The sequence below is a fragment of the Phascolarctos cinereus genome, unplaced genomic scaffold (assembly GCF_003287225.1).
Source record: "Phascolarctos cinereus isolate Bilbo 61053 unplaced genomic scaffold, phaCin_HiC Scaffold_4;HRSCAF=312, whole genome shotgun sequence".
NCBI classification, from domain to species: Eukaryota; Metazoa; Chordata; class Mammalia; order Diprotodontia; family Phascolarctidae; genus Phascolarctos; species Phascolarctos cinereus.
Genome location: NW_027555847.1, coordinates 685447256 through 685471939, shown reverse-complemented (window position 1 = coordinate 685471939; position 24684 = coordinate 685447256). Strand labels below are relative to the sequence as shown.

At 42.8% G+C, this 24684-nt stretch overlaps 1 protein-coding gene across 1 annotated transcript in view; it reads right to left on the bottom strand.

Moving 5' to 3' along the window:
- GALNT9 (polypeptide N-acetylgalactosaminyltransferase 9) overlaps positions 1-22771 on the bottom strand; it is a 285945-nt gene extending 263174 nt beyond the window's left edge. Inside the window, exon 1 of the mRNA XM_021004317.2 lies at positions 22102-22771. Within this exon, the coding sequence (XP_020859976.1) occupies positions 22102-22342 (241 nt within the window). The 5' untranslated portion in view covers positions 22343-22771. The remainder of the gene's footprint in view (positions 1-22101) is intronic.
- Positions 22772-24684: the final 1913 nt, after the last annotated feature.

The window sequence follows — 24684 nt, the reverse complement described above, 5'->3', positions numbered from 1 at the left end:
TCACAACATCCAAAAATCACCTAGAGTGATGTATAACATCAGAGTGATTATGTTTAAATGTAATAAGAAATACAGATATGTTAAAATTATAAATAATTATACATACAAATTTTTTCAAGTATGTAGGATTTATCATTCTGAAGTTATTATAGCTTAAAAGTGCTCTAGGTCTTTTGGAACAGCCTGTAAAAACAAATAGAGGTAGCTTTGTGACCTTGGGCAAGTCACTTCGTCCCATTGCCTTGCTAAAACACAAACAAACAAACAAAAAACAGAGGGTAGTTTGATAATGTGGTCTCTAGCAGAAGGCAGAGATCAAGGAAGACTTCATGTAAGAGGGTGGAACTTAAGCTGTATCTAGAGGGATTCTAAGAGGTGGAGGTGAGAAGGGAGTGCATTCCAGGTATGTTGGATGGCAAATGTAAAGGCCACGGGAGAGTGTATGATGTGTGAGGAGCCATGCAAAGGTCAGTTTGTCTAGATCATAGTATGTGGAAAGAGGAGTAGTGGATTATGAGATTTCAAAGATAGGTTTGGGCTAGGTTCTGAGCAGCTTTAAAAGCTAAAGAGAGGGTTATTATAAGAAAAGTACTTTGTAGAGATTTAAATTATATAGTTGCTGTTCAGTCATTTTTCAGTCCTGTCCAACTCTTTGTAACCCCATTTGGGATTTTCTTGGCAGAGATACTGAAGTGGCTTGCCATTTCCTTCTCCAGCTCATTTGATAGATGAGGAAACTGAGGCAAGCAGGGTTAAGTGACATGCTCAGCATCACACAACTAGTAATTGTCTGAAGCTGGATTTGAATTCAGGTCTTCCTGACTCCAGGCTCAGCACTCTATCTACTGTGCCACCTAGCTGCCCCAGATTTTTATGTTATGTTATGTTAAGTTGTATTGTATTGTATTGTATTATGTCCTATCCTATTATATTATATACACACACATACAATACATATGTGTACATACACATATGTATATATGTTCATGTATGTACATATACATGTGTGCTTATATACACATACATGGATAACACATATAGGACTCATATATTGACTATATGGGCAATTGTTATTACTTTTTCACTAGCAATCTCCTGTAATACTTCTTTGTGGTATGGAGCTGACCTGAAGTGATTTTTTTTTCATTTTAAGTTATTATTATACATATTTTTCAAATTGTATTGAATATTGAATTTTATTTATTGACATATAAATATTTTCATTTCATTTGTATTTTTGTATCCTAAGCACCTAGTAGTGCCTGGCACACAGTAGGTGGTTAATAAATGGTTGTTGATTGACTGATATCTTTTGTCTTTACATCATTTTAGAATATGTTCCTCTCTCCTTCCCCACCCAATGAGCCACTTCTTATAACCAAGAATTTTTAAAAAGAAAGGGGAAAAAAGCAATTCAGCAAAATTAGCTAACATATCAACCAAGTTTGCCAGCATGATGCAGTGTTCTAGACCCCTATCCCCTAACTTATGCAAAGAAAAAATAAAAGGGAGGTGCCTTTTCTCAGCTTTTCTCTGATGGCAAGCCCAGGCCTTGACTCTTTCTGCAATTCCAAAAGCAACTGAGAGAACTTCCCAGAGATGCAGCTTTGAAGTTAGTGCCTATTGAGGTTCCTTCCAATTTGGTGATTCTGGTGCACTTGGAGTTAGAAAACCTGGATTTGAATTTTGGCTCTGCCACTGACTTACTGTGTGACCCCAAACAAGTTACTTCTTCTCTCTGTGGGCCATTTCCTGGTCTTTAAAATGGGAACCATAATAACCATAACACTCAGCTTGTAGAAAGCAATATGTCATTGGAATTTCTAAAGTTACATGAATAGGAGAGCATGATGGCAGAATGGATATAGTGCTGGACCTCAAATCCTGCTGAGATCAAATCCTGCCTCAGATAGTAGCTTACTAGTGTGTGATCCTGGACAATGGACAACCTCTATCTGCCTCCGTTTCCTCATCTGTAAAATGAAGATAATAATAGCATCTACCTCCCAGGGCTGCTGTAAGCATGAAACTAAGAGTTGCAAAGCACTTTGCAAACCTTAAACCATTATATAAATGCTAGCTATTATCCTCCATCTGTGGGCTGAGTCAGAATTAGTGTGCAGCTATAACTCTGTGTTCACTGGGGCACAAAAGATTTAATGTGTATTTCCCTGCTAGAAAAAATATGGGATTGAGAATATCTGATGTGTTCAATGAAGGACAAAATATGAGCATATTAACCTGTCCCATATAGTAATCCATAATCTAGTTTCCATCTACCTTTTTAATTTGATTTCATATTATTGCCTTTCACAGACTTGTTGTTCTGAACTAGCCTACTATTCATTCTCTATTGCCAGGGATATGCTGATAAATGTTTAACAACCAGCTCTCTGGGCGAGTGCTGGGGGAACTGTGCACAGGATACATTTTAAAAGTTTCATCTGCCTCATTAGCATTTTCTCCACAGTTTTTTTTAATAGCTAGACAATCAACAAAACAATAGGTCAAGACGTGATTTGTAGCATTTCCAATTTCCAAAGTGCAAGTGATCAAATGGAAGATTTAGCAGTTTGGCTCTCACTAAGCTGTATCCAGCACTCTCTTGACTGTAGCCAACATTGTATATCCCACCTCCTTTATTTAGATAATCTCCATGATAGGAATAGACTCCCTTCTTATCTTCTTGTAGAATCCCCGACTTCCTTCAATCTATAGCTCAGGCACCACCTCCTATATGAAATCTTTCCAGATCCCTCCAATTAGAAGCATTCACTCCTTAGAATTACTTTGTAATACTTTTCATTTAATTTCTTAGAGAGAGAAAGACTGAGAGAGAGAGACCGAGGGAGAGAGAGAAGGTTCTGCTGGAAGAATGTAAGCTCCTTGAAAGCAGGTCCCCATTTTTGTCTTTGAATCCTCAACACAAGGACAGTGCCTTATATTTAGTAGATGCTTAATAAGTCTTTGTTGAATTGAATTGAAAGGATGTTTAAGAATACAGTGGAAAGATGCTGGGTTTGGAGTCAGAAGACCTGTGCTAAATCCCAACTTAGTTTCTGTATGACCTTAGGGAAGCAATTTTTCCTCTCTTAGACTGAGTTCCTCAGCTCCAAACTGAAGGAGCTAGACTAAATCCCTCTAAAATTCCTTCCAGCTTTAAATCTATAATCCTATGATCTGCACATTTATAAATACTTATCTCCTTCCTTCCGGTCAGATAGCATGGGATCCCCTAAGACTTCATCAGCATTTGTGCAGTACAATGGGCAGGACCTTAGACTGGACATCAGAGAAATGTGTCATTGTTCCTTCTCTGCCACACACTGACTTGCTGCACGAACCTGGTCAAGTCATTTGCCTTCTTTGAAATTCATACTCCTTATCTGTAAAGTGGGGATAATGTTACCTACCCCAGAGAGTTGTTATGAGAGCTTGATAAGGTAATGGATAGGAAAGTGCTTTAAAAATTATTAGTTCTATGAAAGTATAAAATAATATTGTTGTCTGGGTCTACATTTTCCTAAAATAAAAGGCAGTGTGGTGTAGGGAAGAGTTCTAGACTTGAAAATAGAAGATCTGGGATTGATTCTTGGCTCTGCCATTTATTAAGTGTGTGTTCTAGGCAAGTCATTAAACTTTCTGTGCCTCAGTTGCCTTATATGTAAAGTGAAGATAATAATAAGTCACAGTTATGAGTCCTTAGTTTTGAAAATGTATTATATCTCATTTGCTCCCTACAACAGCCCTGTGGAGTAGATGCCAGTATTATTCCAGAAGGGCTTCTTTTGGGGCAGCTTCTTTTAGGTGGCTCAGTGGATAGAGCACTGGCCCTGAAGTCAGGAGGACCTGAGTTCAAATCCATCCTCAGACCAAACACATGACATTTACTAGCTGTGTGACCCTGGGCAAGTCACTTAACCCCAATTGCCTTAAAAACAAAACAAAACGAGATATAATCAGAAGGACTTTCTTTGTTCCCCAGCATTTAGCACATTTGGCACATTTTTTGTTGTTCAGCTGTTTTAGTCATGTCTGGCTCTCCATAACCCCATTTGGGATTTTCTTGTGGTTTGCCATTTCCTGCTCCAGCTCATTTTACACATGAGGAAACTGAGGCAAATAGAGTTTAATGACTTGGCCAGGGTCACACAGCTACTAAGTGTCTGAGGCCAGATTTGAACCCAGGAAGATGTCTTCCTAACTCTAGGCTGGGTGCTCTGCATACTATGGCACCACCTAACTGCTCATTTGACACATAGTAAGTGCCTAATAAAAACCCTGTTGTTTGACTGACTGACATGCCCAAGGTCATGCAGCTACTGCATATATCTGTGGAAAGATTGAAACCCACATCTGCTTGACTCCAAGTCCATCATGCTATACTCCACCTCACTGACAGACACTAGGGAGCAGTGAAGAAAGCACTGGATCTGAAATTTTAAAAACCCAGGTTTGAATCTCAACTCAACTACTTCCTACCTCAGTAACCTTGGGCAAATCTCTTAATCTCTGTAGGTCTCACCTACCTCATCTATAAAGTGAGGGGGGCTGATGGATGATGTTGAAGTCTCTTCTAGCTCTGAATCTCTGGTCCTACATTATAGAGTTGTGGAGAGAAAGGGGATCTGAACACCTTACCGTGGTATAGAAATATAGCTAGTATTACTTGGGAAACATGGTATGGTCAATCCCATTTGCTCTGACAACACAGTGTAGATATGCAGCATAATATAATCTGGCCATTGTTATCTCCTTGGCCAGATATCTGCACACTGGTTAAAGCATGACATCTCCCATTTGCAAAATAATTTGGAGAAATCATTCCCTATTTTCATGGGACCAGCTTGGGAATCCATTCCTCACAATCTCCTGCCAGTGTGGGAGTTGTAAACTGCTCACAGGCTCTCCAGTATGACTTCTCTGGGAATACAGTGGCAGGAGGAACCCACAGAATGGGTGTGTGCTAGGATATAAAGTTGATTTTCTAGGAAAGCAGCTCAATGACACATCACAACAATTCCTCTCTCTCTCTCTTTCTCTCTCTCTCTCTCTCTCTCTCTCTCTCTCTCTCTCTCTCTCTCTCTGTCTCTCTTTCCCCATCCCTCCACACTGTGACATAAATGCAGCTCTTAAGTACCTTTTAAGCCATCCAGCAAATGAGTTTCTCCATTCTGGAAATGACAATTAAGGGTGGAAATTGTTGGGAGTCGAATTAACACAGATGATCTTCTAAGGCAGCTCTTCCAAGGAAGTTCCACATTTTGACAGTCTGAAGTCCAACTTGGTGTAAAGCTGGTGTAAAGTTGGTGTAAAGTTGGTGTGAAGTTGGTGTAAAGCTTTTGACCAGGCACAGTCAAGTTGACAGTGATGGTGAACATGAGCCATAGGCTACAATGTCCTCTCCCTCTTTGGAAGGACTGTTTTTTATTGTGCTTTGGAATAAGAGAAGACTATGACAAAGCCAATCCTGGGATTTGAGATTCAAAAACTCTCAGACGCCATCTGGTTCAGTCTGTATCTGACCAACAGTTCCCTACAGAAAATCCTCAACTGGGAATGTCTTCTTAGGGTGATGGATTACCCACTACCTACCAAGCAGCCAACCTCCCCATTTGGATGGCTCTAATTATTAGAAAGCCTCTGAAACTTCCAACCATTGATCCTACCTCTACCCTCAAGGGCCACATAGAACAAGATAATCCTTCAAGAAGACAGCCCTCCACATCCTTGAATGCCATTATCTCGGGCTTCCCAAGCTGCAAAATGACAGCATCTCAGCATTGAAAGGAACTTGAGAGTTAACTTGTAGCCTAACCACACCTGTAAGAAGAGGGTTCTGGGATAAAAAGGATGAGTTGAAAGAACTGCTAACCATTCTTCATCAGGTGACCCACCTCTGTCCCTTGCTTCACTCAGCAGGGATCTTCATGAGAATCACAGAATTGCAGAGCTGGGAGGGTCCTCAGAGGCCATCAAGACCTTTGAGGCCGACCTAGAATCTTCTCTCCAGCATCCCTACAAATGGTCATCCATTCCTCTACTTAAATACCTTCAGTGAAGGGGAACTCACTATCTCCCAAAGCAGCCTACTCCATTTTGTTCGGAAGTGTTTTCTTCCCAGAAATCCTAAATCCACCTCTCTTCTCTGGCAAAGGGGTCTTTTCTTCATCAGGTAAAGCATCCTTGCTCCTTTGTTATCTCAACAGAATCTTAGAATTCTAAGGACATCAGTTATGTAAATGCAGAAAGATTTATTTTTACCCAGTTTCTTGTGAACAAAGGATAAAGTACCCTTTCAGAAATAGCACCAAGCCTTTGGGATATGCAGATGGCCCAGGAGAATTGTACATGCAATCTCTTTGCTTTTGCCCTCCATAGGAGGGAAGGGAATTATGAGTGGGGAGGGTTCTGGATTTGAAGTCAGATGAAATGCTTGATCTGTTGTTTATTCCATATGTGTCCTTGGATGTCACTGGACCTCAGTTTCCTCATCTGTAAAATGAGGCGGGTAGGCAAGACAGCCAACTCCAAGGTCCCTTCCAATTCTACATCTATGATGTTATGATCTTAAATGTCCCTTCCATCTTTAAATATATGGTCCTTTGAATTAATTTTTAGGAACACCATTGTTCATTCTTTTGGAAGTCTCCAGATGGGCCCCTCTGTGTCAAGACTACTTCCTCTACTCAAAGGTCATAGCAGAAATGTGATATCTATTTAACATTATCCCTTAAGCACAGCTGTAACTTGGAACTTTTGTACCTGTAACAATCACTCAAGCCAAACCAGGGCCAACAACATAAGAGACACCCTCAGTGGAGAGGACAGGCAGATACTGTCCTTCTGGGCCAAGCCAGAGACCTGGGACTCTGATGCCCAGGGTTAAAGAGACCTAGGAACCATAGGTTGGGGAGATGCCTGTGCCACAGGCCCTTGGGCAAATTACTTCCTCAGTCTAAGCCTGTAGGTTCTTCTTTCATACAATGGGAATCAGGCCATCTGGTACCTCCCTATTTTATCTCAGAATTCATAATAACTATGTGCCAGCGACACTTGTTTCTTCACACTTGGAATCCAAGGAGATTACTGGGTGGGTGGAGCTAGCTCCCTTCTAGCCAACAGTTTTGGGGGAGGGAGATGAAGACAGCTTGAAGTTGCTTCACCCCCAAAAAAACCTCCTTGAAATACCACATTAAAGCTAGAAGGGACCTCAGAGACCACTTGGTCTGATCTACCTATTTTACAGCTGGGAAAAGTAAGACCCAAGGATATAAGTAAGGGACTTATCTGAGGTCATGCAGGCAGCCAGCATCAGAGGTGAGATTTGAAGCCCCATCTCCTGACTTTGAAACCAATTCTCTCTCCTTTGTACCATGTTGCAGTGCCATGTTGCAGAAGAAACTGAGGGCTTAAGATAGGGAAGTACTTTGCCCAAGATCACAGAGGAAGACCTATGGTGCCCTTATTGAACTGAGACCAAATTGAAGTGGGATCAGTTGGTGCCCAAATCTCATGGGCTCACTCAGATGGGAGGGATCTTAGAGATTGTCTTGGCCAGCATCCTCATTTTTACAGAGGGGGAAACAGAGGCTCAGGGTTCTTGGCAGAGCAGGGAACAGAACTCATCCCTTGACTCCCCGTTCAGCTCCCTTTTAGCCAGGCTGTGGAAATTTATCTTCCTCTGGATGGACCATGGCCCTTCCAGAGCATCAGCCCCCAATCTCTTAATTCAGGACAAGCAGCGAACAGGGTCCATTGGGAGGGCATAGGCTATCCACAACCCCATCCCAAGCTCTTCACTCCACCCCCTTCGATAGGAAAGTTTGAGAAGCTGGCGATGGCACACGCTTTAAGGGAAAAATGGTCCCAGGGATGGGGGAAGCAGAGGCAACTCCAGGAAGGGATGGTTCGCCAGTAATGACTCAGGGTCTGACTCTATCTCCTGCCTCATTCCACCTGAAGTTCCTTCTTCTCCAAAATCCTTCTGTCAAGGTGAGCAATGTTAAAAAGTAGTCCCTTACTCATAGAACTGGAGAAGGGTTTCCTCTCTTCCATGGAGTAACTTAGGTTCTGTCTTCCACAAGGTCTTTGAGCTTTGGGGCAGCTAGATGGTACAGGGAATAGAATGCTGGAAGTCAAAAAGACCTCAGTTCAAATCCCACCTCATACCCTTACTGGCTGTGTGACCCTAGCTGAGTCACTCAATTGCCCTCTGCCTCAGTTTCCTCATCTGTAAAATAGAGGTAATAATATCACCTACCTTCCAGGATTGTTGTGAGGATAAAATGAGATAAAACTTGCAACACACTTTGCAAACCTTAAAGCTCTATGTAAATACTAGCCATTATTATTAATAATTATAGTAATTATTATTATTATCATAGAGCTCTTTTCGTGACTCATAAGGCAGAAAGAGTATTCATTCTAGAATCAAAAGATTAGGGTTCAAATACTATCTCTGATGCTTACTCCCTAGATGACTACAGGTAAGTTACTTCTCTGGTCCTCAGAGGGAAGCAAAAACACACCTGACAAAAGATGGACCTCCAAGCCAGGTCTCAGATGTGATCTCCTTCCTGGGTTTTGAGTGGTCAATGCTCAGAACATCAAGGATCCTGATGGGCTGAGCCATAAACAGAATTGTGCCTCCATCCCCACCTTAGGTTTTGCCAGTCAGTTGCAATCTTAGCAAGCTTTCCTTCTGGCTAAGAAGCTGGAGCCTAGGGTATGGGGGATCACTGGCAGTTCCTTTCACTTGTGCAGATTGCAGCTCCTCTCCAGCTTGCTGCAGATGGTCTTCACAGCTTTCTGGAGCCAACAGAATTCTTTGGTCTTGTGATAAGCTTCTTGGGACTCACCCAAGCCTCTTCTCAGACAATAGAGTGATACAACCCATCCTGGGGCCTACACTGCAAAGTCTGCACAACTCTGAATGTTCTGCCAGAGATGTCCCTCAGCTGGCAATGCCTTTGAGATTCTGAGTTCACTTCTATACCTTGAGGAGGTTTCAGAGACAAGTCTGGCAGAGAACCACCCATTTACTTAAGTGAAAACTGGAGTTATTTAAGTCTACCCAAGAGGTCCCAATTCAAATGACCATATCCAGGTAATAATGGTCTCCTGAAGCCAAGGGCAATGTTCCCAGTTAACACTGTAGCTTTGTTGTTTGAGGCAGGGGAATGGGAGTGGATGCTATTGGGAGAATGGAGAAAGGCACAAGTCATCTTGCTTAGGAGCCTAGAACTTGGAGAGGCTGGGGAGACACATGGTAGTGAGATTAGAATGCAAAACCAGACTCTTCATCTTGGTGTTGACTACTTGGAGTGTGCCATAATGGATAGGGCATTGGATTTGGAGTTGGGAAGATCTAGATTCAAATACTACCCTATATACTTACTGTCTGTGTGACTAATCCCTTCACCTTTCTGGGCCTCGGTTTCCTCATCTAGACAGGGTTGGAGCCAATGGACCCTATTGTTCCTTCCAACCCTAAATTTATGATCTTATGAATTTGTGGAAAGAGGCAATGAAAACAATGAAGGCAATTCCAGTAGAATGGTCTTCTGCCCTTCTCATTCTCAGGGAGGCAAAGGTTATGCCCAATTGAGGAATTAACTAGTTTTTACTATCCATAGGAAATCAATAGCAAGAAAGTCAACTGTAATATCAGTAGAGAAGGGGGTGGTGAGGGTTACAGCCTCATCACAGCCATTTTATAAGAGTTTCCAAGAAACATTGACAGTCACCCTGGTATAATGACTTGGAGACAGGAGAAATCTGGGTTTGAATGAATGAATTTTTAAGTGTTTATTAAGCACCTACTATGTGCCAAGCACTGTGCTAAGTGCTGCGGATAAAAACAGAAAAGTCTGGCAGTCCCTGCTCACATTCCTTGTGAGGAGCTCACATTCTTAGGTTTGAATCTAAGACTCTCTAGCTGTGTGATTATAGGTGAGTCATTTAAGCTCTTTGGACCCATCTGCCATGCTTTACCTCACTCATGCCTCTCTCCAGATGCCTTCTTTTCCTTTCTCTATTCAGGGAAATTTCTCCTTCTTGATATCTACCCTGCTTTCTAGCTCACCTATATGTGTTTTCTTTTTCCATTAGAATATAAGCTTCCTAAGGGCAAGACTGCCTTGTTTGCTTATATTTGTATCCCCAATATTTAGCACAGCATTTTGCACATTTTAAGTGCTTAATAAATGTTCTATCTTCATCTAATAATCTATCTATCTATCTATCTATCTATCTATCTATCTATCTATCTATATCTCTCTATCTAATAATCTATCAATCTGTTGTCTAATTATCAACCTCTAGCTGTTAGTCCAATTATCTATAATATATCTAATTATCTATATCTATCTATCTTTTTATCTCTTTCTAATAATCTGTCTATCAAATAATCTATTGATCTCTAACAATTTATACATGTTTATCCATCTACCTAGCTAGCTATCTCTATCTATTTAAGTGTCTATATCTGTCTAATTATCTGCCTAACAATCTATAAGTCAATCCAAATTATCTATCTACCTATCTATCTATCTATCTATCACCTATCTATCTATCTAAAAAGAATCAATCACCAGTTATGTCAATCATCCACTGTGTCAGGCACTATGCTAGGCTCTGGGATTATGAAGATAGACATGAAACAAGGCCTGCCCTCAAAAAATTTAGATTTGACCAGAAGACACAACATATACATATAAGCATATCTAAAATAAGTCCATGCAAAATACATATCAAATAAATACAAATCTATTTTGAAAGAGAGACACTAGCAGCTAGGTGGGATCAGAAAGTGCAGCAATGGGTAGCATAGGGTATGGTCCAGGAATGCCCCAAAGGGCTGGCATATCTTGGGGCAAGAATTACCACTGACCTTTTCACTTCCCCTCACGGCCAGTGAAAACTTGCAAGTTGCATGTCTGACAAGAATGTGAGTTAACACTCTTGTAGTTGTGAAGGAGGGGGTCCTTTTGGGGAAGGGTCAATGGTAATGCTTAGTTATGCTTCTATAGCCAGCTGACACTCCATGCATGTCTACACTGTAGGTGAACATCTTGTAATCTTGTTGCGACAGGCACATAAGATAATATATACAGGCCCATAGATCTAGAGCTTAAAGAGATTTTAGGAACTGCCTAATCAAACTCTTTCAGTTTATATATGAGGAAACTGAGACCCAGAGAAAGGCAGTAACTTACTTATGATCACACTGGCAGTAAGCAACAGAGTTAGGTTGAACTCAAATTCTCTGATTCCAGATCCAGTCCTCTTTTCACTATACCACACTTTCATCAGAAACCTTCAAGCACCATGCAAATGAGATAATATTTGTAAAGCACTTAACACGGTGCCTGGTACATAGTAGGCACTTAATAAATGTCCACTCCCTTCCCTTCTTCCCACACAAATTCCAGTTGTTATAACAATTGGAGCCCTGTAGCTATTTTCTCTGTGAGGGCACCTTAGGATTCCTAATTCTTGACATCCAGCTAGGAAAAAAAAGACCAAAAGAAAATTGGACCTTGGAAGGCACACTTGGAGAAAGGATGAAAGTGAAGATTGATAAAATGCACATGGAACTGCTCCATGTCCTTGGTTAAGCAATTTAAAGAATGAGATTCCCTTAGGGATATGGAAAACTTTCCAATGGAGTTGACTTCTGATCCCAAGTCAATTAAATTGAAAATCTTTTCAGAGATTAACTTCCTTTTTACAGGAAACTGACAAGAAAACTCCTTAGGGATCAGGAATATTTATTTTATCTACAGGGAAACTAATCTCTAAGGATGGTCAGTAAGGTGACTAGCACAGGGCTACGCATTCAGTAGGTGCTCTATAAGTGCCTATGGATGGATTGATGACGGAAATCAACAGCCTCCTCTATTTGGGGAAGTCCTGACTGTATCTCCACCTGATCCCCCATATCCTCAGAGACATTATTTTGTCTTTGTGTTGGATGACCTACTAATAGCATTTAGAACTGGAAGGGGCCTGAGGGCCTCCTCATTTTACAGAGAAGGAAACAGTCTCAGAGAGGTTGTGATTTGCTCAAGTTTTGTACAAGTAATAAGAATTAAAACCAATTTTTAATACCAGGTATTCCAATGCAAGGATTAACAATTACAGATGCGTCCAAATCAGTTTCTGAGATCATTTCAGGTCATACTCTACCAGGCCCAACCAGATGAGCCTTCTGCTGCTCCTTTCTCTTCTGTCCCCATTTATTTTCCCTTCCTCCCATCTTGTGTCATGGAATCTCATAAACTCTGAGATTTCATGATTCTTTACTTCTGCTTGGATGCCTAGAACCAAAGAATTGTCATTAAGGGGTCCAAGTCAGCTTGGAAGAAGGCCCCTAGGGGAGTACAGGAATCTGGACTTGGCCCTGGACTGATTACTATTTTTAATAATGAGTCAGATAAAGGCAGAGGTATCATGTTCATCAAATTTACAGCTGACACAAAGCTGGAAGGAACCCTTCATAGGTTGGATGACAGGGTTGGAATCCAAAAAGATCTCAACAGGCTAGAAGGCAGGGCCAAATAGACTAAGATGTAATTGAATAGAGACAAATTTAAAGGCTCACTTTTAGATTTAAAAGAAATGCCTCCTCATTTTCAGGATGGGGAAAGCATGGCTAAATAGTGATTCATCTGAAAAAAAAATCTAGAGATTTCTTTATGTGGGTTAATAGTGCAACATGGAAACCCCCCAAACTGCTGCGATATTAAACTGAATTGAGAGGCATAGTCTTCAGAACTAGGGGTCCTATTGTATTCTTTCCTAGCCAGATTTCCTTTGCAATATCATGCTCCATGGTGAGCACCAGATTTTAGAAAAGTATTAAGCAGTTGGTGGATGGCAACCAGAAGGGCCTCAAGTTCATGACATATGAAGATCATCTGAAAGAATATTTAGCCTGGAGAAGACTCAAGGGGAACATGATAACTGTCTTCCAATGTTTGAAGGCTTGTCAGGTGAAAGAGGGATCAGGCTTGGCCCCTGAGGGAAGAGCCAGGAACAATGAGTGGAAGTTGCTAAGAGGCATATTTAGACTTGATGTCAGGGAAAACTTCCAAGCAATCAGGGATGCCCTGAAGTGGAATAGGCTGCCTTGGGTAGGAGAAGGGTTTGTCATCATCGTATCCTCTAAAGAAAGGCTGGATTGGGACAGTTAGGTGGCGCATGCAGTGGATAGAGCACTGGCCCTGGAGCCAGGAGGACCTGAGTTCAAATCCGGCCTCAGAAACATAGCACTTACTAGCTGTGTGACCCTGGGCAAGTCACTTAACCCCATTGCCACCCCCCCCAAAAAAAAAAAAAGAAAAGCTAGATGGCCACCTGATATAGACGGCACAGCGGGGATTCTTCTTCAGGTACCAGTCAGATTACACAGCCTCTAAAGTACCTTCCAATGCTGAGATTCAGTGATTTTTGAATTAGATCAAATACACTCTTCATTTGGAAAGAAGTTGTTGAATTGGGCCAACTGCCTTCCTGAGTTGCTGCAGGCTGGCTGGCTGGCTGTTGGATCCCTGCCTTGGCTGGCACTATTCAGGGGTTTGGGGTTCCTTCCTTAGCTAAACAGTCAGTGATAGCCTCACCCCTTGTACCTTTCATTGCCTTCCTCTCTAGGGCATCCCAGTGGGACTCTGCTACTCACCAGATGAGTGATCTTGTGTAAGTCACTTCCCCTTATTGGTGTTTCAGCTTTTTTATCTTTAAAATGAGTCATTGGACTAAATCCTGAGTGTCTGACATAGGCCTGCAGGCCAAACGCAGCATAGCCTGCCTGACTTCAGGATACAATCTGAGATTTTGAGCAAAAATATTTTTATTTCACTAATCATTACACATGTATGGATAGGGACAGTAGGTTATTGAATAGCCTGTCCACTATTACTTATGTTATACGCAGATGATTTTTCTTAGGTGTAATCCTAGGAGTCTTGGAGATCAGTTAACAATTGTGTAAAAAAATGCCACTGACATATATACATATTCTGTGATCCACTATTGAGCAATTTATTTGTCTTCCAGGGATGCTATATTCTATGATTCACTTTCCCTCTCTTAGCCTCAATAAATTCAACTATGAAATGGGGATCATAAATGTTGAGGCCTCTTCTAGTCCAGCCCCTTCATTTTACAGAAGAAACAGAGGCTCAGAAGGGTTAAAGGACTTTCTCAAGGTCACAGGGACAGCCAAGTTGGGATTCAAACACAAGTTGATTTCAAATTTAGTGACTTTTTTATGGTGCCCCATCAACTATTCCAATGCAACTCATACAATGTAACCCTCATTGTTGTAAGGAAAGCTCTTTGCAAATCTTTTGGTACTATAGAAATCAGACAATCAATAAGCACTTACTAAATGCTTAGTATTTGCTGGGTGGTGTGCTCAGTGCTGACAAAATTCTAAGCTTTCCTTGGCATGTGGATTTGGCCAGGAGCAAGGTTCTCAGATGTCTCGATTTTACTGACTTTTGGTGACAGGTCCTAGTTAATGACAGAACAGGGGAAAGTGGGAAAAGTCTAAGTTTGTCCCAGAGTCTGGTTTGGGAATCTCTAGTCATGACTTAGAGAAATGTAGTACAGACTTGAGAAATCTTCTAGTGCATTAATCAATGGACCTGCTTGAGAGCAGAGACTGTTTTTTGTTTTTTGTTTTTTTGCTTTTCTTTGTATCTGAAGCCCTTAACGTAATGCCCGGCACATAGTAGGTGCTTAATAAATGTTTGTTGACTAGCTTATGGCCTGGAAATTGAAATACTCATCTTCTCTTTATTCCATATTCCACACTGTCTATTTATCCTAGTCTACATTCATCCACAAACACACTGGACATGCAACCTGCAAGTTTTCACTGCCCATAGATACAAAGGTAGCATGAGATAATGAGATAATACTAAGAACATCTAGCACTTACATAGTACTTCATGGTTTGCAAAGCACTTTACAAAGTTGTGATTCTCACAATAACTCTGTGAAGTAGGTGCTATTATTGTGAGATGACTGGAAGTTGCAGACAGGTACATTTAGTCTTGATGTTGGTAAAAGACTTCCTAACAAGGAGAGCTATTCCTAAATGGAAAGAGCTACATTGGGAAGTAGTGGATTAACCTTTACTGGAGGTCTTAAAATAAGTTGGATGGCCATTTTCTGGGTGTGTTGTACTGGGGATTCTTTTTTTGGTATGAGTTGGTAAAGTTGGTTGCTGAGGTCCCTCAAACCTGAGATTCTGTGAGACGACACGGACAGGTCACTCTACCCCTAGGACAAAGTTGATGACATTGCAAATTGGGAGACCCTTTTCTGCTACCTCCTTCAAATAGCTTACATTTACTATTTACTCATAAAAGTGATAAAACATTTGACACACAATAACCCCAAATGGAATACTTGCACAGAATTACTATTGCTATGTTTACAAATGAGGAATCTGAGAACTTGGTAAGGTGAAGTGAGATTGCACAACTAATAAATGGAGAAGATAGGACTCAGTCCTAGGTCTTCTGATTGAATGCCTTGCCCTTTCTACTATACCAGACTTCTTAGACCAAAATGCCTTTCCCCAGTCACCACTCCCCTATATATTATCTCTCTTTATTGGAATATAAGCTCCTTGAAGGAAAGGGCTATTTCTCTTTTATCTGGAACACAGTTAGTGTTAAACAATTGCTTTCTCATTGATTTACTCTATAATTGACTGACTGACTAATCCATTAATTCATTCATATCACACTATGCACCATGAATCCAAGGAAAGCTTCACTCGCGCTGGAAAAACTTGCTTCTTTCTGAACCAACTTCCTCCAAAGATGGTTTCTAACAGAGAAGATACTAACAAGGAAAATCAGCAGAAGGTTATATTTCTTTCCTGTCTTTTTAGGTCTAAAATTTGGCCCATTTAGAGTCCTGAAACCCTAAGGTTGCGATTTTCCCCCTACCAATCCCAAAATGGAGTAGCTCTATGAATTTGGTAGCCCTACCTCTTCTATGAGGTCCTCCTTGACTAGGACAATTAACACAGATCTCTCCTTTCTCTGACCTCTACTGTTATCTGAACCACACCTTCTCACATGAAATTGTAAGCCTCTTTGCAATGCTTTCTCTTCATTAGCCTCAATTACTTATCCATACTGTGGGTGCCTTGAAAGCAGCTATGGGATCAATGAGCTTTAAGGGACTGTGGTAACTCTCTAATCCATCCTCTTATTTTTACAGATGACGAAACTGAGGCTCAGAGAGGTTGTGAGTTACCCAGGGTCTCTACAGCAAGTGATTATCTGAAGAAGGATTGAAACCCCAGTCTTCCTGACTTCAAGTCCATTCCTATCATAGGAACATGAATTCAAAGAGGAAGAGGACTTCAGTGTTCATCTGGGCCAACCTTCTCATTATATAGATGAGGAAACAATAGGCCAGAGACATGAAAGGACTTGTCCATGGCCAAATAGGTGATAAGGGGAAGAATCAGGTTTGAGCCCAGGTCATCTGATTCCAAATTCAGCATCCTTTTTATTAAACTGCACTAGCTCAAGGTCAAATAGGTTTTTAACAGTTGAGCCAGGATTCAAATTTAGGCTTTCTGATTCCTCCTCTTTTTCTGCTCTGCCACATATCCTGAATATTTTCTCATAAGAGTTTATTAGGTTTGATTTTCTTCCATTCACTCTGAAAAAAAAGTTGTTATAACAAAGATTTGTTAAAAGGCAATCAACCAGGTCTGACAACATATGTATTTTATGTCTATAGCTCCCTTCCCTCCTCCCCCCAACACATCTCTCCAATGGAAAGAGTGAGATAGATTTCTTCATCCATTCTCTGGGACCAAGATTGATCACTGTAATTAGATAGCATTCATCATTTTTACTGTTCTTTCCATTTGCATTGTTATACTCAGTGTATATTATTTTCCTGGTTCTGCCTTTCTCACTCTATATTAGATCATATTAGTCTTCCCATGTGTCTCAAATTTTTAATATTTTTTGTTTCTTATGAGACAGCTTGGTGGCACAGTGGTTAGAGTGCTGGACTTGGAGTCAGTCATTTTGGGTTCAAATCTTGCCCCAGAGACTTACTAGCAGTGTGACCCAGAGCAAGTCACTTAACTTCTGTCTGTCTCAGTTTCCCCATCTGTAAAATGGGGATAATAATAACACTTGCCTTCTAGGGTTATTGTGAGGATCAAATGAGCTATTTGTAAAGTACTTTGCAAACCTTAAAGGGCTATATAAATGCTAACTATTATTATTGTTCATTAATTAATATTACACACAATTTTTAAAAAATCTATTTCCCACATGATGTGCATATACTGTATTTCTATTCTTTTCTATGACAAAAAGTACCAATGCTAACATATTTTGGTGTAAATGGAAGCTTTCCTTATGATTTTAATTTATTTGAACATATATGCCAATGGGATCTTTAGGCCAAGGGGTATGTACTTTAGTAACTTTTAGGTATTCCAAATTGCTTTCTAGAATGTCTGGACCAGTTCACAGCTCCACCAACAGGGTAATGGTATGCTTGTCTTCCTATAGCCCCTTCTTTGCTAATTTCAGGGTGTCAGGGGAAATCTGAGACTAATATAAATTTCTCTTATGATTATTTACATAGAGCAATCTTTACTATTATTTTAATGGTTTGTAATTCTTTTGAGAACTGTTTTTTTTTCATATCTTTTATCCAACTATTCACTGGGGGAATGGCTCTTGGTCTTTCATATTTGTCTTAAATTTCTAAATGTATTTGCTAGCAGAATTTTATCAGAGACGTTCGATGGGTTTTGCAGCCACCGCTACTGAAAGCCTAGACTGCCAGATGCCTATGCCACCTCTACTCTCTCCTCTGGTATTGCTCTTGGACCAGCCATCCATGGCCAAGTCAAACCCATAATATACTCTGACCTCACCATTGATAAGTAGCCTCTAGGCAGAGCTACATTCCAGTTATTTGCATACCAGGTCCAAAGACAGGAGGAAACTTCTGTTCTCTGAGCACTGGAGAGAAGGGAATCATTACAAGAGGTCATGCTTTTACAGAGTCATTACTGTATTTATGTGTTAGCATAGTGACTTCAACACCATAGTGGCACTAGTGACTTGTCTATCTATGGGGTAAAATTTGTGGATGAGGGCTTCATTCTGAAATGCATTGCTGTCTATGAACAATTTTCATAACTTTTGTTTCATTTTTGTCTCAATCGCCAAACCATTTCCCTATAGTCAGGGAGAGAACCCTCCCACCACCACTCCAGTCTACCCTCAAACCTTGTAATCCTTGTGCTCTCACTTGCTGCAATTCTCTATGGATTTCACTTTCCTTTTCCTTCCACATAGCAGGCTAGATGTCAGAGTTAAGATTAGCATTATGAAATTTTAAAAATGAAATGAACAAAAACAAAAGATAGTCAATAAAAATTCCTAATAAGCAGTTTTGCTTTTTAGCCTAGCTGCATTGATTTTGTTCAAGCAAAAGCTTTTCAATTTCATGTAACAGGGATTGTCTGTTTCATCTTTTGAATTCTCTCATTTCCCTAGTTGTGCTAAGAATTTTCCCCAGACATAGTTATGAAAGGTGGTACTATCCATTTTCTTCCATTTTTAATGATGTGAATTTTTATATTTAGGTCATTTTGTCTTTTAGGGCTTAAAGGAGGTGGGGGTGCAATTGTTACAGCATTCTGGGATGTGAATGTGGTCCCAAAAAAAGGCCCCATCTTAGTTGAGGTAAGTCAAGTCACATGTGACCCTAAAGAAGGGCTCTGAGAGAAGGGAACTCTGCTTGCTTGCTTCCTTAATATTTTTCACTGGGTAACCTTCCAAACAATGACCTGAATTCTTATAGTCTCTTAAGAGAAGCTCTCTGTGCTTGCTATAGAGACAGAAGATTAGGCTACTCTTTCACTCTCTAAGTTAATGGTTTCTTTCTATTAGGAATATAGAGCCAAGTGTCTGGGCTTTCCTGTCATCATACACCTTGGGTCCCTCTCACCTTGAAGGATGAGGAAGGGAAGCCCTTAGCAGCTGAGCGCCAGTTATCATGATGTTATACAACCCCAGCATGTTGCCAATGTTTTTATATAATCCTCTAGTTCTCCCCATAAAACAGCCCATAACACCCTGGCAAATAGATTTCAATGGAGCTGTATGCTCTTACAGGGATACACTGTTCTGCGGTGATGAGTCACATTGATGAAATAGCCAAGATTAAGCTTCAACTCAACTTTTCCCTGTTTCCCCTATTCTCTTTCTCTTCCTCCCCCACCCTGGAGGAATAGAAAAGGACAGAAGAACCATAAGTCTCATTGCAAAATCACTTCAGAAGGAAAATCACTGAGTTGTGTGTATGATGAGAAAGAGCTTATGAAATAAGGATGATGCCCTATGCTCTCTCAAAGAGAATTTTGGAAGACCACATAAAGATTTAAACAGCACAGCATGCAGGTATGGGGGGTATTTCACAGATTTGAGTGAAAATCCTGTTCCAAGACTTCTGGGGAAATGAGCCCACCAAGAGTTCTTGCCCTGACTTAACTAGACATACCAAGGGTTCCAGCTCAGCCCTAACCAGAAACACAGCAGGGGCACTTAACATTTTTTGTGGCATCATAGATCCCTTGGCAATATAGAAAAGCTTATAAGCACCATTTCAGAATAACATTTTTAAAGGCATAAAACAATATACATAGGAGTATGAAGGAAACTAAGTATATTGAAATAAAATTAAAATATTTTTAAAAATTAAGTTCATAGATTGTAAGTTGAGAACTCTGAACTAAGGTTCCAGGTCCCTGCCCTTGCCAGAACCACTAAGATTCCTGGCCCCTGCCCTCATAAGGCCCACTAGCTAGATCCACTAAGGGTTCCTGCCCTGTTAAGAATGGGCCCATTAAAGGTTCCTGAATCACTTTAACTGTTCCTGCCTTTCTCTTCCTAGATCCATTATAAATTCCCATCAAACTTCACCCTGGATTACTGCCCTGGCCAAACTGTACCATTAAAGGTTCCTACAGAGGTTTAGTGATATCCAATAAAGGTTTCTGCACAGGTCAAATAAAATCCTTCAAGGACTTTTGACTTGACTTAACTAGCCACAATATGGGCTTTTATCTTGTCTAACTGTATCCAACACTAGCTTTTACCTTGGCCTTTCTGGACCCTCTAATACAGGAGTTCTTAATCCTGAAGGATCAATAAACAAATTTCATAGGGTCAGGGGATCTAAAAAATTGAGAAATTTTTCATTAGAATTGATTTTCTTTTTATTTTATGTATTTAAAACTATTATTCTGAGAAAGGGTCCATAGACTTCACCAGCCCACCAAATGGATCCACAACACAAAGAAGGTTAAGAATCCCTGCCCTAAGAGGTCCTGCCCTCCCCTCCGGAAGGAAATGCAATCTATAGATGGTATAGTAGGAAAAGTGCTGCATTTATGGCCAAAGAACAAAGATTTCAAATTCTGGCTACTCCACAGACTGTGTGACCTTAAGCAAACAACTTCATCTCTGCGGGCCTTTGTTTCCTGATAAAAGGAGAGGGGAGGTGGATTAGATGGCCTCTGCATTCCCTTCCAGCTGTAAGACAAGGATTCTCTATTTCCTAGACTCCAGGATAGAAAGTATCACAGCATGCTCCAGACTAGGAGTCTCTGCCTCCCCGGGGAGGGGGGGGAGCTCCCAGACGGCTCCCTCCTACATTCCTCTGTTACTGTTACTGCATGAGGGAAACTTACAGGTAAGAGACTGGTTGTGTATAAACATAAGGCAGCCCTTTTCAATCTTTCTGGAGTTGTCACTACACAAAACTGCTAATGGTGTAAACACACACACACACACACACACACACACACACACACACACAAACTTTTCTCCTTCCTTGGTGTCTCAGTGCATCACAGAACCAGCAGACCACCCCACCTCTAGCACCAACACCATCACAGGGCCCCTTTCTCTTCCTGCAGCTCAAAGTGGAGGAAGTGCAGGTTTCCATCATATGGCCTTACTTGAGTGTGAATTACAGTGACATTAATATAGATTTATCTTCCAGACTGATCCTCCCCTAACCAATCGATGGAAGAAAGTTCAATGTCATTTTAAAGCCGAGTTGATAATGGATGTTTCAAGGGCCCTGAAGCTTAAAGTCACTACTGCCAAAGTAGCCTCATCTAGGGGCCTGCCCGAAGGTGATAATGTGCCAATCGCTCCCCTCACCCCAGTCTTTGGCTTTGACTTTGCTCTTCTCCTAGCCTGTTGCCCCAGTCTTCCAGAATTTTTTATTGAAGATTTTCCCAATATGGCTCACAAGGAGGGCAGTGTGCAAAGGAGTGAGGAATGGGGATATGGGGATGAGGTGGGGGAAAGCAGAACATTCTTTTTTGGGCAAATCAAAGCGAATTCGAGGGCCAGTTCTGAACCTGGGAGACCCTGAAAGCAATGGATGCCTCGCAAACCACAGTTATGCCTGCATGTCTCTGGACTGGCTCTCCATATCTTTTTTGTTTCTTGCCCCCTCTTTCCATTTCCCGACTTTATCATTTCTTTTAAAGGGAGGGAAGGAGAGAGTAACTTGTTTCCCTAACCGTTCACCTTATAGATGCTGACCAGAAAACAGCACCTTCCTTCCCCAGACAACGTCCTTCCCTGCTATGAAGAGTCTATGGGAACCATCTCAAAAGTTCTCACAAGATGCCAATTTAGAGTAAGCCCTGTCTCAATATTTATTGAGTAAATCAATGAAGGATTTGCATGCCAAGCGGAGACCTGAAAAGCACAGAAGCCAGGAGGCTAGCTCCTCCGTCCACCCCCACCCTCTTCTCAGAGGTCGACTTCTTCTCTAGGAAGAGCTAAAAAGGCTAAGGGAAGCCTCGTGTACCTTTCCTTTAACTATAGACCCGATCCCACCTATGTCCAGAGAGCTACCCCTGGTTCCTGTTCCCCATGCAACACAGGCGGGACGGTGCATCCGCGCCCCCTCGGGGTAGACGCGCGCTCTCACTGCGCCCTTCCCGGGCTCCCAGCCCCCTCCCCGTTCCTCCCCGCCGCTGGCCTGGTCCCGTGCGCCGCTCACCATTGAGCTGGTTGTAGACCACTTCCTCCAGGTGGTCGAGCCGCTGCAGGATGGCCTCCCGGTCCAGGATCACACCCGCCCTGGCGTGCCGGCTGCGCACCCGGCGGTCGGCGCTGCGCACGATCTGTACCAGCTCCTGGGAGCGGTCCTGCAGCCGGCAATAGACGGAGAAGAGAATGATGCCCACGAACACCAGGATATTCACCGTCAGCAAAGTTTTGATTTTCCTGGCCACCGCCATGAACGCGGCTGGGGCGGGGGCTGCTTCACCCGCGGGGCATCCCCGCCACGCCGCTGGCCGCCGCAGCTTCTGCGCGGCCAGCAGCCCCTGGCACCATGGGCTGGCGCCGGAGTCCGCGCTGCTCCCGCTGTGCCCGCTGTTCGCGGCTGGACCCTGGACGGGGAGGGGCGGGGCAAGGAAGGGCGGAGTGCCGAGCTCCCGGAGCGCAGCCGGTGGGAGCTGTCCCCTTCAGCACCACTCTACGTTGCTCCCTTTGGCCCAGTCACACCTGCGGCCCCAGCCACCGCCTCTGGCCCACAGCCCGGGGGTTGCGCAGCTACAGCCGCCCTCCCGCCGAGCCGCCGCTGCCCAGCCCCGAGCTCAGGGCGCTGGGCGCAGCACGGAGCGCAGCCGGCATCCTTCGGAGGGGCGCAGCCTAGCCTGCAGCCCCAGGGAGACGAGGACGTGGGGAGCCGAGGCTTTGGGAGTAGGGAGGGCTGGGCCCGGGGACACTAGGGTACTGCTGAAGCCTCCGGGGTTGGGCTGGCTAGGGCCAGGTCCAGAGGTGAAGGGACCGAGGAGGAAGACTAGAGAGGGCGAGGCGGCGGGCTCTCAGGCTCCGCGCGCTCTCAGCCTCTGCCGGCTCCAGCCCTCCCCACAGCCACAGCGCCGGTGCGGAGTGACGCGGCAGCCTCGGAACTCATCAGCATGCACACAGCGGAGCCCCCTCTGCCTCTGCCTCCTCCCAGTCCCCGCCCCCTCCGCCCCTCCTCTGCCCTCCCCAGCCCTGCTCGCGGGGTTCCCGGGGGCACCCAGAATGCTAGGACAGCCGCAGCAGGGCTGAGCAGGCCTGGTCAGGGGACAAGGCCATCTCCAGCCTAGTGCAACGAGTTAACAACGCTCTTGCTGGCCGTGAAAGGTGCGGGCTAGACACGCTCAGATGGGCTACAGAAACCAAAGGCATCTAAGGACATTGGAAATACCCTCTCGGGCACCCCCAGTTCTGCCAGTCCTCTCTCCAACACCAGGAGAGCGCCTTTCATCCTCTGCGAGCTCCAGGTGAAGGGCAAGTTTGGTCTTCCCTGAGACTGTAGGTTCAAAAGGGAAGCAATAAGACAAGTCTGTGACAGGGCCTTTCTCAATCCTGTCACCGTGGTCCCCTTTGCCCACTCCCCTTCAGCATGGTTGTGGCCATGTCTGTAGGGGTCATAGGAATACCCAAAGGGCAGAGTCTGTGGGGAAAATCTTACTACCCACTTATGTAGTCACATAGCTCCTGCCCCACCCCTCAACCCCCTTTTCCGTTTCTCATTCTGGCTACCACTTGCCTGGGACTTTTTTGAATAACCCTGAAAGAAGGATACCCCCTCGGGTGGCATGTAGGGCAGGACCTCTCTTTGTGTGGCCTTATTGTGGGGGGGGGGGAGAAGGACCGAGGTGGGTCTGGCAAGGACCTACCCCTTGAACTAAATCCAACAAGAATCAACAACACTGGGTCTAGGCAAAGGCCGAAGCTGTCCATGTTTAGGGCACAATGGAGCACCTAGAGTTTCAGACTAAACCAGGGATTCCTCCCTCTCCGCCTCAGGAAGGAAATGGAGGAGCTTTGGTCTTTCCCCGCTTCTCCTCTTTCCCTAAGAATATGGAGAAATGAGTTTATTATGAGGGCCCTTTAATTGTTTATTCCCAGTAATAAGTTGGAACCCATAGCTGAATGAAACAGACATTAAGGATGGTGGGCCCCACAGTGTTTTAGTTTCGCTGATGCTATCCCTGTTGACAAATTGTATTTCCTGATATTCTCCTCAGGAAATAGCCATTTGCCTTTTTTTTTTAATACACTGACTGCTCAGATTTGTCTTGTGATATGTGCTTAAATAATTCAGACTATTGTTGTAATATCCATGGATGTGGGCACAGCCAACTGAAGAAGAAGCTTTCCATTGTTATCATCAGTACTCAGGGGATCAACGCATACTCAGCAATCCTATTTAAGCTCTAGATTGAAAGGACAAAAATGCCACCTGTCTTATATCAGATTTTTATTATATATGATGGTATTTGGAGGTAGTCCTGAATTAGTAAGTATGTGTATCAGATTTCTGTTGGTTTGGAATGCCATATGTCCAGCAAAGACCATAGCACTGAATTATCTTGTTCATTCAATTTAAATCAATATGAAGTAGCAAGATGAGAGGCAGGATAGAGTTATAGATAGAGCTTGGAGTCAGAAAGACCTGGGTTCAGATCCTGTCTCTGACAAATATTGGCTATGGAGAAGTCATTTAACCTCTGAATGTCAGGAAGTCAACAAGCATATATTAAGTGTTCATTACATGCCAGTGTACCAGAGTCCCCTATAT